Source organism: Rattus norvegicus, chromosome 16 (assembly GCF_036323735.1).
Source record: "Rattus norvegicus strain BN/NHsdMcwi chromosome 16, GRCr8, whole genome shotgun sequence".
Taxonomy (NCBI): Eukaryota; Metazoa; Chordata; class Mammalia; order Rodentia; family Muridae; genus Rattus; species Rattus norvegicus.
Genome location: NC_086034.1, coordinates 19,648,918 through 19,665,152, shown reverse-complemented (window position 1 = coordinate 19,665,152; position 16,235 = coordinate 19,648,918). Strand labels below are relative to the sequence as shown.

Sequence of the window (16,235 nt, the reverse complement as noted above, 5' to 3'; positions counted from 1 at the left end):
GGTGCCTCTGCCGGAAGCCAGCGCAGCGCTGGGAAAGATGGCGGTGGTGGGCAACGCGGTACCTTGCGGAGCCCGGCCTGGCGGGGCCCGGGGCAGCGGGTCTCCTCAGCCTGGGCGGCCGGGCCTCGCTGCCGGGCCAGCGCTCATAGCGAGCGGCGACGAACTGGTGGCCGCTGTATGGCCATACCGGCGGCTGGCGCTTCTGCGGCGCCTCACCGTGCTGCCGTTTGCCGGGTTGCTGTACCCAGCCTGGCTGGGCGCCGCCGCCAGCGGTTGCTGGGGATGGGGCAACAGCTGGACCCAGATACCGGAGGCCGCACTGCTGGCCCTCGCTACCATCTGCCTCGCGCACGCACTCACAATCCTGTCGGGGCATTGGTCTGTGCACGCGCACTGCGCGCTCACCTGCACCCCGGTAAGTGCGCGCGCCCGACCCCGACTGGGACCCAGGCACAATGGGGCCTAGCAGGGTTCCAGGCTGCAGCGGGCTTGCGTGTCTCCAGTCTGGTCTGCAGCCTTCCAGCTGCCTCCAGCAGCGCCCCCTGCCCTATGGCTCTGACCCCGCTGTGACTCGCCAGGCTATTGTGGCATGGTCTTTTTGACTCACGAGAAACAGGAACAGACTTAGAGCAAGACCCATATGTTACTGTTTGTGTGACTTGTCATCTTAGCTCCCATATGGTGTATTGCTCTTGGAACGGTCCTGTCTTGGTTTTCTTTTTCTTTTTTTCTACAAGACAGGATCATACTATACAGCCTTGGGGCGTCTAGGACTCACAGAGAACCGCCTATCTCTGTCTCCAGGTTAAAAGCCTTTCTGGCTTCTGTGTGTGTGTGTGTGTGTGTGTGTGAAGTGTTAGGCTAGACCTGTGGGGTAATTTCCCAAATGCATGAAGCCAAGTCCTACCGCCCAATGTTCAGCCTCTGTCCCGTGCTAGACCCAAGAGTGAATAGTTCACCCTGGTGCTGAAGATGGCCAGGAGCTACTTGTGACTTACTAGCTTAGAGTCTCAAGTTATCTGTAAGATAAATGTGGTTAAATGAGGGCTTGTCAGGATATGCAGCAAGGCGGTGTAGTCTAAGTTCAGAATTCTAAATACAGTGTCTCTACAGGAGGCACCGACTATTAGGTGTTCTAGGTTGGCAGGTAACACCCAGTGACCACACTACAGATCCCACCAAATTTGAAGCCTGGGGCACCGATATCTGCTTTGGGTTGGTCTTCAGAAAAGGGAGGCAGTGTCAATGATTGCAGGAAACACCTGAATGCCCTCATATACACCCTCTTTGGCTGTGTGTGTGTTTGTGTGTGTGTGTGTGTATGTGTGTGTCCAAGAGAAGACACCCTGTTTCATTAATATTTATCCAGCAGAGGGGCCCAAATTTCTGAACATGGCAACCAGGTTGCGTGGGTGTGCTGTGCAGGAGGGCATTGGATCCCTAGCATCTATAGCTGGGAACTTCCTCTCCTCTTCTAGAGAGGAGGAGTGGGAGGAGCTAAGCAGCCTTGAGTGAGGAGACTGATCAGGCTTTGCTTCCCTCTAGGGTTTCAGTTTCACCTTACTGTAAAGTGAAAGCTGAAACACTTCCCTCCAGGGTCACTGAGGAAAACTAAGGGAACTTGTAAAGTGCAGGGCCAGCACCCTCCATGGCATCTTTACTTGTCTCCCCCTGTGTTAGTTTATCCTTGTGTGTTAGTTTCAGGGTCACCACTGTGTGTCCTACCTCCACCTCCAGTCATTGCAAGGCCAAGCAAAAACAGCATGGCTGGAACGTTTATGTCATGAAAGTAGCCTGGATAAAACCGTTTGGGAAGAAGGTGGACTCATTTGTTACTGCAGAAGGCAGATTACCAGTCAGAGGAGTCCCAGGGAACTTTAGATGGAGCCACCTGGGGAGGGAAGCTAGCTGTCTCAGTGTATGTGCTTTGTGCAAAAGAAAATGTTGTAGAGGAAGAAAGCATCACACACACACACACACACACACACACACACACACACACCCCGATATCACAACACAGTGTAGTCAGAGCATAATTACTTCTGAGGAACCTCACAACTAAGTTACCAAGAAAAAAATATGCTTATGGTTTTGCATCACATCCTTAGCTGTCTTTGGCGTCACGTGTCCACAGGCTGTAGATGGGTCATGGTCAGACACCAAGACTGAACTCAGACACAGGCAAGCTGGGTGTCCAGTGTACTGGGGAGCAGTGAACAAGCCAGAGAGAGCCGTTGTGGCGCAGGTGGGTGGGCGGTGGCAAGATGTGAGTCGTGTGAATGGAGAGCCAACCAGATGCTCCATGTTACTTGAGCTCAGGTCCAGAAGCCTGGGTGGTGAGTTTGCCCGGTGACTTCAACCTTATAATACAAAATAGTGATCAAGTAGGGCGTGGCCAAGCTAGCACTAGAGCCTAGGGACATGCCTACCCTCCTCTGACCCTATGAAGGACATGTACTTTTGGATTAAGAAGGACTCGGTAACAATCTTTGGTTTTTTGGCAGGAGCATGATCCCAACAAAGTAACCTTCGTGAAGGTGGTGCCAACCCCCAACAATGGCTCCACTGAACTGGTGGCCCTGCACCGTGACAAGGTAGGAAGGGATCTATATCCTGCAGGGAAGCTGGGACAGGCATTCCTGTGGTAGTCCTAAACGCCAGTATTCCCCAGGTCAGGGGCTTTCTGCCACAAACACACTTCCTTCCACTCCAGGGAGAAGATGGGCTGGAGGTGCTGTCATTTGAGTTCCAGAAGATCAAATATTCCTATGATGCCCTGGAGAAAAAGCAGTTCCTCCCGGTGGCCTTCCCAGTGGGGAACGCCTTCTCTTACTATCAAAGCAACAGAGGTTTCCAGGAAGACTCCGACATCCGAGCCGCAGAGAAGAAGTTTGGGAGCAACAAGTGAGTCCCTGTCTTCCCTGTGGCCCGCTGCTGCCCACTGTGCTCCTGGTCACGGGGCCCAGCAGTAGGGCTGAAAGCTCGCCTTTAACCCAGAATTCTAAGTGACTGTGGCCCCATTTGACAAACCTGCTCTGCTCTGGTTTCCTCCAAACTTGTTTGCCAACAGGGCCCTCAGTGGCCAGGAACTAGAACCCTCTGCTTTGTGATGTGCCTTGGTTGGGAGGGTTGTCCTGTGTTTAGTGACATTCTTCTGCTTCCTGGCTTTCATAATTCTCTTGATTGGGGGGGAAGGGGTTAAGCATGTATATGTATATATGTGTGGCGGCTGAGGTCAACTTCAGGTGTGTCATACCCAGGAGCCATCCACCTTGTTTCCTAAGACAGGGTCTGAACTGGAGCTCACTAAACAGTCTTGCTGGGTAGCCACACCAGCAATGCTCTAGTCCCTACCTTCCCAGTGCTGGGATGTTAGGTCCACGCCACTATGCCTGGCTTTTTACATGGATTCTGGTACTTGAACATAGATCTGCATGCTTTTAAGGCAAACATTTTACCAAATAAGTCATCTCTTTTTGACTTCTGGGGGACCACAATCATGGAATTAGATTTTATTTTTCTCCCTCCCTTCCCCTTACCTTGAGACAGGGTTTCTCTATGTATCCCTTGCTGTTCAGGAACTAACTCGTAGACCAGGTTGGTCTCGAACTCACAGAGATCCACATACCTCTGCCTCTGCCTCTGCCTCCTAACTGTTGGGATTAAAAGCATGTACTATCACCACCCAGCATAGGATTAGATTTTAATTTGGAATTTCTGTTCAGCTGACACACTGGAGTACGGCTCAGTGGCTGAGTGCTTGCCTAATGGACTAGAATGATTCTACCCTCAACACTGCGAGAGGAAATAAACCAAAACACGTTGGTGCCTCTTTGATATTGCATAGGACAACAGATGCTCCTCACAGACTTTCTTCGTTAACCTTTTACTGAGACAAAGGTGCCGATATGCGGCTGCAGGAAGGAGGACAGCCCAAAGCTGGGCGCCAAACACCATTGTTTGGCATCATGGCCCTCATGGTGTTTCCCCTTGATAGAGCTTAATCGGGAACTTGTGGAGATCTTAGCAGGTTGTTGTCTCTCTGGGACTCTACATGGAACCTGGTGCCTGGCACATGCCAGACAGGAGCCCTGCCTCTGAGTCACACCACTGGCTGCCCCTGGGGTTCATTCATGACTCAGTTGCTTCTCAGTAACTAAATGTAACCACATCCAGTACCGAGTTCGTCTCTGCAACCCTGTTAATGACCACAGAAATGGCCAGGGACAGATTTTATGCTGTCACTGGGCTTTTTTGTTATTTTTAAGTATAGGGTACGCTGTGGTTTCTTCTCAGATCCCACCATTTTTGGGGAAGCCTGTGAATGTCCTTGAATTTTGAGAGTAGAACAGAGGAAGCCTGACTCAGACTAAGCTGCTGCAGGAGACACCCTAGGGACAGGCTACTTGAACCTTAGGGCTTATTCAGAATAGATATAGCAAATTCCCAAGGCCAGCAAGATGCTCAGTGGGTGCAGGCCCCTGTTATCAGGTCTCACAATCTGAGTTTGATCCCAGGACCCACACGGTGTAAGGAGAGAGCCAGCTTCTGCTGGTTTTTCTCTGACTGCCACACATACAGTGTCACCCTCCTCTTACATGCAGAAAGAATATTTTTTTCTTTATTCCCACCCCTAAGAATATATTTTTTTAATGAGGGCTATGCATTGCAGTGTACATCTTTAATCCCAGTACTTGAATCTCTGAATTCCAGGCCAACTAAAGATACATAGTACGAACCTGTTTCTGGAAAGACGAGGGAAAAATATTCCCAGTTCTGGGGTTGAGGGTTAGAGTTCTCCTAACAATGACAAGGTCCTGAGTTCCATCCCTACCACCACATGGCCATGGTAGCACTTGAAGAGGGAGGCAGAGATATCAAGAGTTCAGAGCTCCCCCTCAGCCCTGTAAGGAGTTTGAGGATAGCCTGAGCTACTTGAGAAAGAACATCCAAATCCAGTGGGGAATGGGCTCTGTCACCAGAGTCCCTTCTCCCAGACACCCCATCCGGCTCTTCTCATCTTGCCCCCGGGGTGGGTAGGATTGTAAACAGCCTGTCACAGGGTTCAGCAGGGTGTCTGCGCCTGGCCAGTGACCTAGAGAGGAGGACAAAGTCGAGTGCAGCCCCCACTGTAGGTGTGTTGTATCTTCACTGTGAGTGTCCTGTTGGAGGTGACAGGGCAGGGCCCACACTTTCAGCCTCACCCAGGAATTTGGTTATGGTTTTTGCAGGGCCGAGATGGCGGTGCCTGACTTCTCTGAGCTTTTCAAGGAGAGAGCCACAGCCCCTTTCTTCGTGTTTCAGGTAACTAACACAGTGGCTCTGTTCAGCACCAGCTCCTCTAGGACTGTCACAGCCACAGTGAGCCTGGCTGCCACTTCCAACCCTGGCCAGACCTCCCCTGTCCTTGGGGATCATGGGTACTTGTTAGGGTTCCTGGTCACGGGACAGGGAGGCAAGCCCTGACAGCTGCTGGCTCACAGGTGTTCTGCGTCGGGCTCTGGTGCCTGGACGAGTACTGGTACTACAGTGTCTTCACTCTGTCCATGCTGGTGGCTTTCGAGGCTTCCCTAGTGCAGCAGCAGATGAGGAACATGTCAGAGATCCGAAAGATGGGCAACAAACCCCACATGATTCAGGTGCGACTGAGGGGACAGCTGGGTGGGAGCCCTGCCCACCCCTGAGTGGACACCATGCATTTGCTATGCTGACAGACTTCCCCTGCTCATATTCCCAGGTCTACCGAAGCCGAAAGTGGAGGCCCATCGCCAGCGATGACATTGTTCCTGGGGACATCGTGTCCATCGGTGAGGCAGGATTCCCCCAAACCCTACCACCCCCTGGCAGAAGTCCTTACCTTAGCCAGTGGCTGACTCGCCTGCCTGCACCTCGCAGGCCGCTCCCCCCAGGAGAACCTGGTGCCGTGTGATGTACTGCTGCTGCGGGGCCGCTGCATTGTGGATGAGGCCATGCTCACTGGGGAATCTGTGCCACAAATGAAGGTGATGGCTGGGACCCATAGTTCACTCCCCCGTTCATGAAGAACGACATAGAACAGGAGAGGCCAGTGACCAGGCAGTCCCTGCCACACATGAGTGGCAGAGGCAGGTGGGCTGGAGTCATTGCTGTAGGTGTCAGGAGCCAGATGAAAAGAGACCAGGATATTCTATGGGGATGGGCATCGAGAATCCAGGAAGATTCTCTGTCTGTATCATTGAGGAGGCCTAATGCAGGTCACAAGGCATTGAGCCCAAAAGTCCTGTGGGGAGGAGGTACCCGCTGGCCTAGGTAGGACCACTCATGGGAGTCCGAAGTCTTTGGGGGAAGCTAAAGTGAGGCTCTCATCCCATCTGATGTTTCCTTTCTCAGGAGCCCATTGAAGACTTGAGCCCAGACCGTGTTCTAGACCTGCAGGCCGACGCTCGGCTGCATGTCATCTTTGGGGGCACCAAGGTGGTACAGCACATCCCCCCACAGAAGGCCACTTCGGGCCTGAAGCGTAGGTGCCTCAAGGGTGTCTTGGGTATCCTGTACCTGCTGTAGTATGAAGGAGGGGGGCAGGGGTGCTAACAGCAAATGCTTCTCCGTTTGTTTCCTCAGCGGTTGACAACGGATGTGTGGCCTTTGTCCTAAGGACTGGATTCAACACATCCCAGGTATGGTGTTTGATTCCATGTCTGAGGGCCCAGAGTGTATGAGGGTTCCTCCCAGAATTCTTACCCTAAGGCTAATGCAGGCCTGCTTTCCCTGGGCTGAGATAGCAGTGGATATGCCCAAGGTAGTCTGACTGTTAGCATTCCCAGGAGATGGGTGTTAAGTGAGGTGCTCTGCCTTAAGGGGTAGTGGAAGCCTGGCTTCTTCCTTTGCACTTCCCTGCCCTCCTCTGTGGCTCTTGGTGGAAGCCTAATTCCTTGTCTACCTACTTCATGGACTGAAGCAGGCATTGCTGTTTCCTAGAAAGGAAAGACAGCCTCTGTGCTTTTAGGGAGCAAAGGCCACTATTTTCCACAGGCCTCTCAGGGAAGACTGTGTCCTGCCTATCCTTGCAGGGCAAGCTACTACGTACAATTCTCTTTGGGGTAAAGAGGGTCACTGCAAACAACCTGGAGACCTTCATCTTCATCCTCTTCCTCCTGGTGTTCGCCATTGCTGCAGCCGCGTATGTGTGGATTGAAGGTAAGCACCCTGAAAGCTCCTCTTCTGCAGCCTCAGGCCTGCCCCAGGCTGCCAGGCCCTGTTTCCACAGGGACCAAGGACCCCAGCCGGAACCGTTACAAGCTTTTTCTGGAGTGCACCCTCATCCTCACCTCGGTCGTACCCCCTGAACTGCCCATTGAGCTGTCCCTGGCTGTGAACACCTCCCTCATCGCCCTGGCCAAGCTCTGTGAGTGCTGAGTGATTGGTGGGGCATTGCATAGAACAGACAGGAGCCTGGAGGGAGCCCCTGACCCCAGGTCACCCTCCACCCCCAGACATGTACTGCACAGAGCCTTTCCGGATCCCCTTCGCTGGCAAGGTCGAAGTATGTTGCTTTGACAAGACGGGTACCTTGACTAGTGACAGCCTGGTGGTGCGAGGCGTGGCAGGGCTGAGGTGAGCATAAAGGAACTGTGTCTAACCCCCAGCAAACAGACCCAAGCGTGGGGTGAGCCTCATTGAGGCCCTGCCTCTGAGGTCCAGTTACAGTGGGTCCTGTGTGGTCAGCATGAGTGACATCAGAGGTAGGCTGGGAAATGGGTTCAGTCCCAGAACAGCCAGCCAGAGGCCTGTTACCTTATCTGTTGGGACCTCCGGAGCCATCCTTGAGGCCAGTAGTCTTACAAGGACCACTCCTCTCACCAAGATATCCTTAGTGAATATCACACTGGGTGCTAGCAGTTTGTCCTGCTCTGGAAGTATTCACTGAAGGCTCCCAGGTGCCCTGAGAGAGGTGCAGTTCCGCACCATCTCTATCCACCTTGTGACCAACTGTCCTTGTCTCTGCAGAGATGGGAAAGAGGTGACCCCAGTGTCCAGCATTCCCATAGAAACACACCGGGCCCTGGCTTCCTGCCACTCCCTCATGCAGCTGGATGATGGCACCCTAGTGGGTGACCCTCTGGAAAAGGCCATGCTGACAGCTGTAGACTGGACACTAACCAAAGGTGAGGGACTAGCATCCAAGGTCTGGCACGGATGGCCTCTTGTCCTGGGTGGGCAGGCCCATGATGGTGACGTTCCTCCAGGCTAGTGCCCAGGCTAGCTTCACATTGGTATCTTCTTGGGTCTGTTGGTGTCCAGCCTTCCCTGCCTGTGACCAGCAGGATTCTGGGGATGCTGGGGTGGGAAAGCTGGGGTGGGGGTGCTTGGCTCCATCTCTGGAGCGAAGCCCCTCAGGACTCGTACTTATTTGTTTCCAGATGAGAAAGTATTCCCCCGAAGTATTAAAACTCAGGGGCTGAAAATTCACCAGCGCTTTCATTTTGCCAGTGCCCTAAAGCGAATGTCTGTGCTCGCCTCCTACGAGAAGCTCGGCTCCACTGACCTCTGCTACATCGCGGCTGTGAAGGGGGCCCCCGAAACCCTGCACTCTATGGTGAGCCAGCCCCAACCCCGGGGTTAAAGGGCAGGCAGGGGTCAAGCAGTGACATCCCCCTCTCTTCCCTGCAGTTTTCCCAGTGCCCACCTGACTACCACCACATCCACACTGAGATCTCTCGGGAAGGAGCCCGTGTCCTGGCTCTGGGCTACAAGGAGCTAGGGCATCTCACGCATCAGCAGGTAACAACGGCCTGCCACACTCAACCTTCACAGCACCTTCTTCCTCTGCTCTGGGATGTCCTGGGCATCTCCTCAGGGAAGGCCGGAGGTGTTCCAGACCCCACCATTCTTCTGGTGGTCAGAGGCCTTAGAGGATCCATACCTGTCCACTGCTAATCTCCGTCTATCCCCACTGCCCTTTCACCTGCTTCAGTCTGGTCCAGTCTGCTCACCCTTACAGCCAAATATCCCTCTAGAGTAGAATTGAGGCCATTGGAACCAGGACTCAGCCTCTTCCTCCTGCGTTGTGCTTCCCTTGCTGCTGTTCTAGAGAACCCTGTTTGTCCCAAGCCTGTCCGTGCCCTGAACCTGTCCTCCCTGAGCCCCGTCTTCACTCTACCTCTGTGATCTCCGTCACCTCCTTTCCTTGGTTCTTTTTGGTTGCCCCCAAGGTGGTGGTCTTGCACAGCCCCTGTCCACAGTCCCGATGTGCAGTAGGTACACTTGGACCATCATCAGAAGCTGCGCCCACTGTACACCTGCCTTGCCTCTCCCCTCCCGACTCTAGAGGACATCTCTCCTCTCCTCTCCCAGCACCAGCACGCACACACACACACACACACACACACACACACACACACACACACACACACACAGAGGCTCTAGTTGCTGACGCACCTTACCCTGCTCGCTTCACTGTGCTCCACTCTGGGAGATGTGAAGAGGCTGGCTGGAAGGACAGATGGTAAAGGTACCCCACATCTGTCAACAGGCCCGGGAGGTCAAGCGGGAGGCACTGGAATGCAGCCTCAAGTTTGTGGGCTTCATCGTGGTCTCCTGTCCGCTCAAAGCTGACTCAAAGGCTGTGATCCGAGAGATCCAGAATGCATCCCACCGGGTATGAGCAAACCGAGAGGTAGGGGCAGGGAGGTGCCACAGAGGGAGGACCGTGCTGCCCTCTGGGTCTCAGTAGTGAGGAAGCCACAGCTTTAAGCTGGGAGTGGGTATAGCTGGTACTTTCAGAGTTAGGTAGATAATGCTCTTTAGTTTAGTATGGCACCCCTACAACACACATCACCTGTCAGCTCCTCAGACTCTGTGAGGAGGAGGTAGAAGCTTGTACCTGTCCTCGAGAGCAGTCCCAGAGAGAGGCAGACACACAGCTGGTCCCCACTGAATCCCCATAGGTCACAACCTCCCTCCCTTTTCTATCACTAGAATGTTCTTCATACAAACAGGTAGCAGACTCGGCACTGACAGCCAACAGCTAATTTTTAACTTGTTTTAAGTAAAAGCAAGTTAAGAGACTTTGCCACTCAGTCATGAGGTCTAGAGTTTAGATCCCAGCACCCAAAAAATACCTATAACCTCGGACATGAGGGACCAGATGTCTTTTCTGCCTTCATATTCAAAGGTGTACATATCAAAAAAGTAAACTATTTTAAGAAGCAGTGCCTTGGGACTGAACTGTGGCTCAGCATGTGCTTGGTGTGTAAGCAGCCCTAGGTGCCAGCCCAGCCCCATGGCTAGCACAGCCCTGCCATTTGTATAGCACTCCCTGGGTTGGTAGGCTGTCGGTTCCCATAGAGGTGGCCTTTTCCCTCATACTTTATTAGGAGGAGCTGTGAGGCCAAGGTAAGAGTTCTTCCCAACAGATGTTCTCTGCTAAGCCCTGTGCCTTGTGCCCTAGGTTGTCATGATCACAGGAGACAACCCACTCACTGCATGCCATGTAGCTCAGGAACTGCATTTCATTGACAAGGCCCATACGCTCATCTTGCATCCTCCCTCGGAGAAAGGTAAGGCCAAGTAGCTGGGGCTCTAGTCCCAAACCGGTGTGTGATGTCAGCCCTACTTTAAGGAGGCCTCAGAAAATGGGCAGTATGGTGTGATGCTATGAGGGCAGACCTGGTTCCTGAGTCTGCTATGTTTGTTTATAACAGGCCTCATGCCTCCTTGCCTAACTTGTGCTGGTCAGGTCACTTCTGTGCCATTGTCCGGGGACTGCCAGGTTCCCAACACCTGATGAGGGCACCAGTTGCCTAATGCTGAGGGTGAAAGATCCTGGGTAAAAGGCATGGCATGTTAGCATATCTGTCTGCCCCACCCTACACCATGGGCAGCTTCCATGCACACTACAGAAGAAGAGCTAAACTATTAACCTTGCTGTTGGCATCTTGCTTTAAGTAAGGAGGCTGGGGATTCAAAAGGAAGTCTACTTAGCTAGATGTGAGAATGCCCTCTTATTAGCCCAGCAGGAAGATTGCTATTAGTTCCAGACCAGCCTGGGCTATACAGTGGCTTCCAGGGCAGTTTTTGCATACATATCTTCTAAGACCAGCCTTAGAACCCTTCCTGCATAGGTAAATGAATCCACTTCTCGCTCAGGTCTTTTGATGTCTCTTAGAGCAGGACCTATGTGAGGAGCAGTGGGTACCCCAATACAGGGTGGTAGAATGCACACAGGGTGGTAGGTACATGCAGCTAAAAAGACTTCTAGAACCTTCCACTGCCTCTCAGAGAACTTGGTTACCTCTGAACTGTTGGCCTCAGGTCTCCCTCCATTCTAGCCTCATGTACCATGTTCTTGGACCTGCGGATTGTGAGTAGGTGACCCTGAAGTGAGGGTCGGAACTGTTGTTTATGGGCAGGTCCAGCAGGTTGATTAAACAAACCTCCCTCCCATCTGAGTCAGTAGTCTAGGGTGGAAAGTCAGTGCAGGGTACACCAATGAGCTGCTTCCCAGCCTGGTCCTGGATCTGAGCTTCATGCATAAAAGTGGATCCCATGAGGCCTAACATGGGAGGAGTCTGGTTCCAAGAGTGCTGGAGTTCAGTCTGGTAGTGGAGAGATCTGTTAGATGAGGGACCAGTGTCAGGAGAAGGTTGGCTTGACGTCTGAGACCAGGCCTTCCGTGTTTGCATGCAGCTAGTTGAGCCAGGCTCAAGTTCCTCACCTGTATCTGAGGATCTTGTGTGTGTTCCCTGTGAAATGCCCAAAGCAGGGCCAGACTCTGCGTGAGGCTATGGTGTTGGCCCAGGAGTCACAACCCTAACCATAGATGTGACCCACAGGCCAGCCATGTGAGTGGCGCTCCATTGATAACAGCATCGTACTGCCTCTGACCCTGGGCTCCCCCAAGGCCCTGGCCCTGGAGCACGCGCTGTGCCTCACAGGTGATGGCTTGGCTCACCTGCAGGCTGTGGATCCCCAGCAGCTGCTCCACCTCATCCCTCATGTGCAAGTGTTTGCCCGTGTGGCCCCCAAGCAGAAGGTATGTGCATGACCCTGGGCTTGGGCACTGGGGGCCTTGGGGATGGCTGCAGCCCCATCTATGTTATGTCTGCCATACAGGAATTCGTCATCACCAGCCTGAAGGAACTGGGTTATGTGACCCTTATGTGTGGAGATGGCACCAATGATGTGGGCGCACTAAAGCACGCTGATGTGGGTGAGCTCCAATAGCTGGGAGCTTTGTCTCCTTCATCACTAACGTAGGGACATCTCACCTGGCCCTGTTGCTCAGAGACTGGCGCATTTGATAGGAGCTGGTGGTGTGGCTTTGTGTGGTCCTTCCTATAACCCTCCAATGAGAGGCCGGGGATATGGTTTAGCAGTAGATGTCTTCCTTATATGTACAAAGTCCTGGATTTCATCTCAAACACTGAAAAAACAGTGATTTTAATTAATGACGCCCCTGGGCAGTGGTTCTCATTCAGGCAGAGGTGTGTCGTTCCAGAGCTCAAGAGAATCAGGGATTCAAGTTCATTCTTGCCTGTGCAGTAAGTTCAAGGCTAGCCTTGTTACACGGAACCCCCCCTGTCTTTGGAAAAGAAATCTTGAGAGGCTACAGGATCAGAGAAAGGTATAGGCATAAGGAGCAGAGGATAGGAGCACAGAGGTAATTGGGGACATTTTTATGTGGCTCCCACAACCAGGTATGGTCTCCACAGGTCACTGTCAGGAAGAGTGTTGATAGTCCTGTACTCCAAAAGCTAAGCTTTGGTCTTTTTGCTTCTTCCATCTACCTGCAGTCTGCTGGGCTCTCACCATCATAGACTCTTCTCTGTTAGCTTCGTGTAGTCCAGCAGTTTCCAGTTGCTCATTCTAGGGTCTGATGAGATTCCCCTCGCGCCCCCCACCCCAAGGGCTGTGATTAAAGGTGTGTGCTGCCACTGACTCTCTAAGGTTCTGATGAGATTTCTGTGCTTGTTTGAGCCTGGATCTCTGTGCCGTGTGGCTGGAACTCAAGATCCTCTTGCCTCAGACTCCAGAGGGTTAGGATAACAGGTGTCATCTTGGTTTTTTTTTTTTTTAAAGATTTTTTTTTTTTTTTATTTTACGTATGTGAGTACACTGTAGAGTGAGTACACTTCAGACACACCAGAAGAGGGCATCAGATCCCATTACAGATGGTTGTGAGCCACCGTGTGGTTGCTGGGATTTGAACTCAGGACCTCTGGAAGAGCAGTCGGTGCTCTTAACCTCTGAGCCATCTCTCCAGCCCGAGGATAAAGTTTTGAGTCTGGGGTTGACCTTTGGGACTTGAGCATGGATAGGCAGACAGTGCCACTGGGCTACATCAGTGTGTTAAAACTTGTTTATTAGTATTGTTTGATGTAGGTACAGTGCTGGTAAAGGCTTGTGCCTGCCACCACATAGCTGTAAAGGTCAGAGGGTAGCTTTATGGAATTGGTTCTTTTTACATGAATGCCAGGCATGTGTGGTAAATGCTTCAATCTGTCAAGCCATTCACCAGCAAAACAAGGTGACCGGTCTCTGAGGACCCCATAGGGTAGTCAGGCAAAATGTGTATGTTGGAGCTGGTGGGAGGTGGCAGGCGGGCAGCCTGGGGTCTAGGTCTGCAACTGAACACTGGTACTGACCCTGGCCCTTCCATCACTCCTTCCAATGTGTTCTCAGGTGTCGCGCTTCTGGCCAATGCCCCTGAGAGGGTTGTAGAACGGCGACGACGGCCAAGGGACAGCCCTGTCCTGAGTAACAGTGGCCCCAGAGTCTCCAGGTCAACCAAACAGAAGTCGGCACTCCTCTCTCCTGAGGAGCCACCAGCCTCCCACAGGGTGAGTGTTCAGGTCGGAAATACCCAAAACCCTTGCTAGCCAGGACTGACCCCTGCTTCCCACCCCCAGGACCGCCTGAGCCAGGTGCTACGGGACCTGGAGGATGAGAGCACCCCTATTGTGAAGCTGGGGGATGCCAGCATTGCAGCACCCTTCACCTCCAAGCTTTCCTCCATCCAGTGCAGTGAGTCCCAAGCTCCTAGCCCCGCCCCTGCCTGGAGCCATGCTCACCCCAGAACCTACCTGTTGTGCCCAGAACCATACCTATCCTGCCCACTCATTCCTGCTTTCCCACAGTCTGCCACGTGATCAAGCAGGGCCGTTGCACATTGGTGACAACGCTGCAGATGTTCAAGATCCTGGCCCTCAATGCCCTCATCTTGGCATACAGCCAAAGTGTCCTCTACCTGGAGGGTGTCAAGTTCAGCGACTTCCAGGCCACCCTGCAGGGGCTGCTGCTGGCCGGCTGCTTCCTCTTTATTTCCCGCTCCAAGGTGGGCCCCAGACGATTGGGCATTTCAAGAACTCTTGTGGATTAGAATTGTCATCCCCGAAGTTATAGGGACTGTCTCTGAGGTGGCACAGGAGGACATCCAGACAGGGTCAGACCTGGCCAGTGATATAGCTTAGGGTATGCCACCGTCTCTGCAGGGGCGGGCAGGTCACAGCCCTGGAGCAAAGGAAGTGATGAATGAAAGCAAGCCTCAGGGACAGCCAGGGAGGCCTCCTGAGGAAAGGGCGGGCACTACCACAACCAGGAGTCTGAACTGGCTGCTGAGATGTCGAAATAGAGGTCCCAGGGGCCAGAGGGTGTATGTGTCAACTTCCCATCAAGGTGAGGAAAGGCTCACAGAACAACTTGAACGAAAGATGTGTCTTGGCTTAGGCGTCCAGAGATTTCAGGTCATATTTAGAGCTACTGACCTCTAAAGAGGAAGGCTGGATTATCCCCAAGGCTGCACGCATAGATGTCTGGGCATGAGGTCACAGCCCTAGGTCCCTTTCTAAATCCCTAGCATAGCACGTTCCGTGGGTCTTCTGAGGACATTTCAGATCCCACCCTAATCATAAGGTGGGAAGCAGCAGGCTGGAGAGACCAGGCACATCTCCAGGCCCAAGGTTCTGGCTGCACTTTTGGGAGTTGAAAGTAAATTTGTTTCCTGACGAGCCCTCCATTGCGCCCATGGAATACAGACTATTTTGGATATAGGCAGCCCCTGGGTCAGCATCAAACAAGATGCTGTGGCAGGAGAATCACCCCACTGTTGAGTGAGTAAGCTGGCTGACTCAGTCCTGCCCCACAGCCTCTCAAGACTCTTTCCCGAGAGCGGCCCCTGCCCAACATCTTCAACCTATACACCATCCTTACGGTGATGCTGCAGTTCTCTGTCCACTTCCTGAGCCTGGTCTACCTGTACCGGGAGGCCCAGGCACGCAGCCCTGAGAAGTAAGTGGGGAGGCAGCAGGAAACTATGGTGGGTGCCTGAGCAGGAGAGGGGTACTGACACCCATGCTCCCCTGCAGGCAGGAACAGTTTGTAGACCTGTACAAGGAGTTTGAGCCGAGCCTGGTCAACAGCACTGTGTACATCATGGCCATGGCCATGCAGATGGCTACCTTTGCCATCAACTACAAGGTGAGGCCCTGCATGCCTGCCATTCCCACCTGACCTAACCCTGCTCAGCCCTCCCCAAGCAGCTGTGTCTTTTCACTCCAGGGCCCACCCTTCATGGAGAGCCTGCCTGAGAACAAGCCCTTGGTGTGGAGTCTGGCAGTGTCACTGATGGCCATCATGGGCTTGCTCCTGGGCTCCTCCCCTGACTTCAACAGCCAGTTTGGCCTCGTGGACATCCCTGTAGAGGTGAGTGGCTCTGAGCAGTGGCCCTGGCGCAGCCTGGCCCCACTCAGCCACAGGCCCAGCTCAACCTGCTTCCTCCTTGACAGTTCAAGCTGGTCATCGGCCAGGTCCTGGCCCTGGACTTCGGCCTGGCACTCCTGGCTGACCGTGTCCTACAGTTCTTTTTGGGGACTCCGAAGCTGAGAGTGCCCTCCTGAGAAGACGGTGCTGGTATCCACTGCCTACCCTGGCTGCCACTGAGCAGGAAAACCGCCATTGCCCCAGGAGGGAACACTGCTCCCATCTCCACCGTGAGGCAGCCCTGCCTTGCTCTTGGAAGACTGAGTTGGGACCCTTGTGGGCATCCGCTGGCTGGGCTAGTAGAAGAGTCCTGGCTAGCCTTCGGTAATAAACCGGCGTCTGCAATTTTATAAGGCTGGCTTCCACTTCTCTGTGCCACACAGGGCCCCTGGGAATTGGAGGAGCCAGGTGGTCACTCAAGAAGGGCCTGGCATCCCACAGGCCCAGAGGGGAGAGACACCCTCTGTGGGCATTCAGCACTTTGTAGACCAAGCCTG

General features: G+C 53.3%; 1 protein-coding gene across 6 annotated transcripts; it reads left to right on the top strand.

The window, feature by feature from the left end:
* The first annotated feature begins 26 nt into the window (after positions 1-26).
* On the top strand, positions 27-16,088 carry Atp13a1 (ATPase 13A1). 6 transcript variants are annotated; one of them, NM_001106079.2, is made up of 26 exons: positions 33-415; positions 2,505-2,594; positions 2,714-2,904; positions 5,232-5,304; positions 5,484-5,639; positions 5,738-5,807; positions 5,896-6,002; positions 6,370-6,499; positions 6,601-6,656; positions 7,050-7,176; positions 7,247-7,384; positions 7,473-7,593; positions 7,987-8,144; positions 8,400-8,575; positions 8,650-8,760; positions 9,512-9,637; positions 10,430-10,538; positions 11,814-12,013; positions 12,094-12,190; positions 13,663-13,820; positions 13,890-14,004; positions 14,118-14,314; positions 15,125-15,267; positions 15,345-15,456; positions 15,538-15,681; positions 15,765-16,088. In NM_001106079.2, exons 1-26 carry the CDS (start codon positions 38-40, stop codon positions 15,873-15,875), a joined length of 3,594 nt encoding a protein of 1,197 aa, NP_001099549.2. In that variant the 5' UTR covers positions 33-37; the 3' UTR covers positions 15,876-16,088. The 6 variants fall into 6 exon arrangements, 5 of the variants coding, with proteins under 5 accessions (XP_063131279.1, NP_001099549.2, XP_038950273.1 ...); XM_039094345.2 differs by lacking the exons at positions 33-415; positions 2,505-2,594; positions 2,714-2,904; ... (2 more) ...; positions 5,738-5,807; positions 5,896-6,002 and having other exon boundaries at positions 7,012-7,176; XM_039094346.2 differs by lacking the exons at positions 33-415; positions 2,505-2,594; positions 2,714-2,904; ... (2 more) ...; positions 5,738-5,807; positions 5,896-6,002 and having other exon boundaries at positions 6,383-6,503; positions 7,012-7,176.
* The last annotated feature ends 147 nt before the right edge of the window (positions 16,089-16,235 follow it).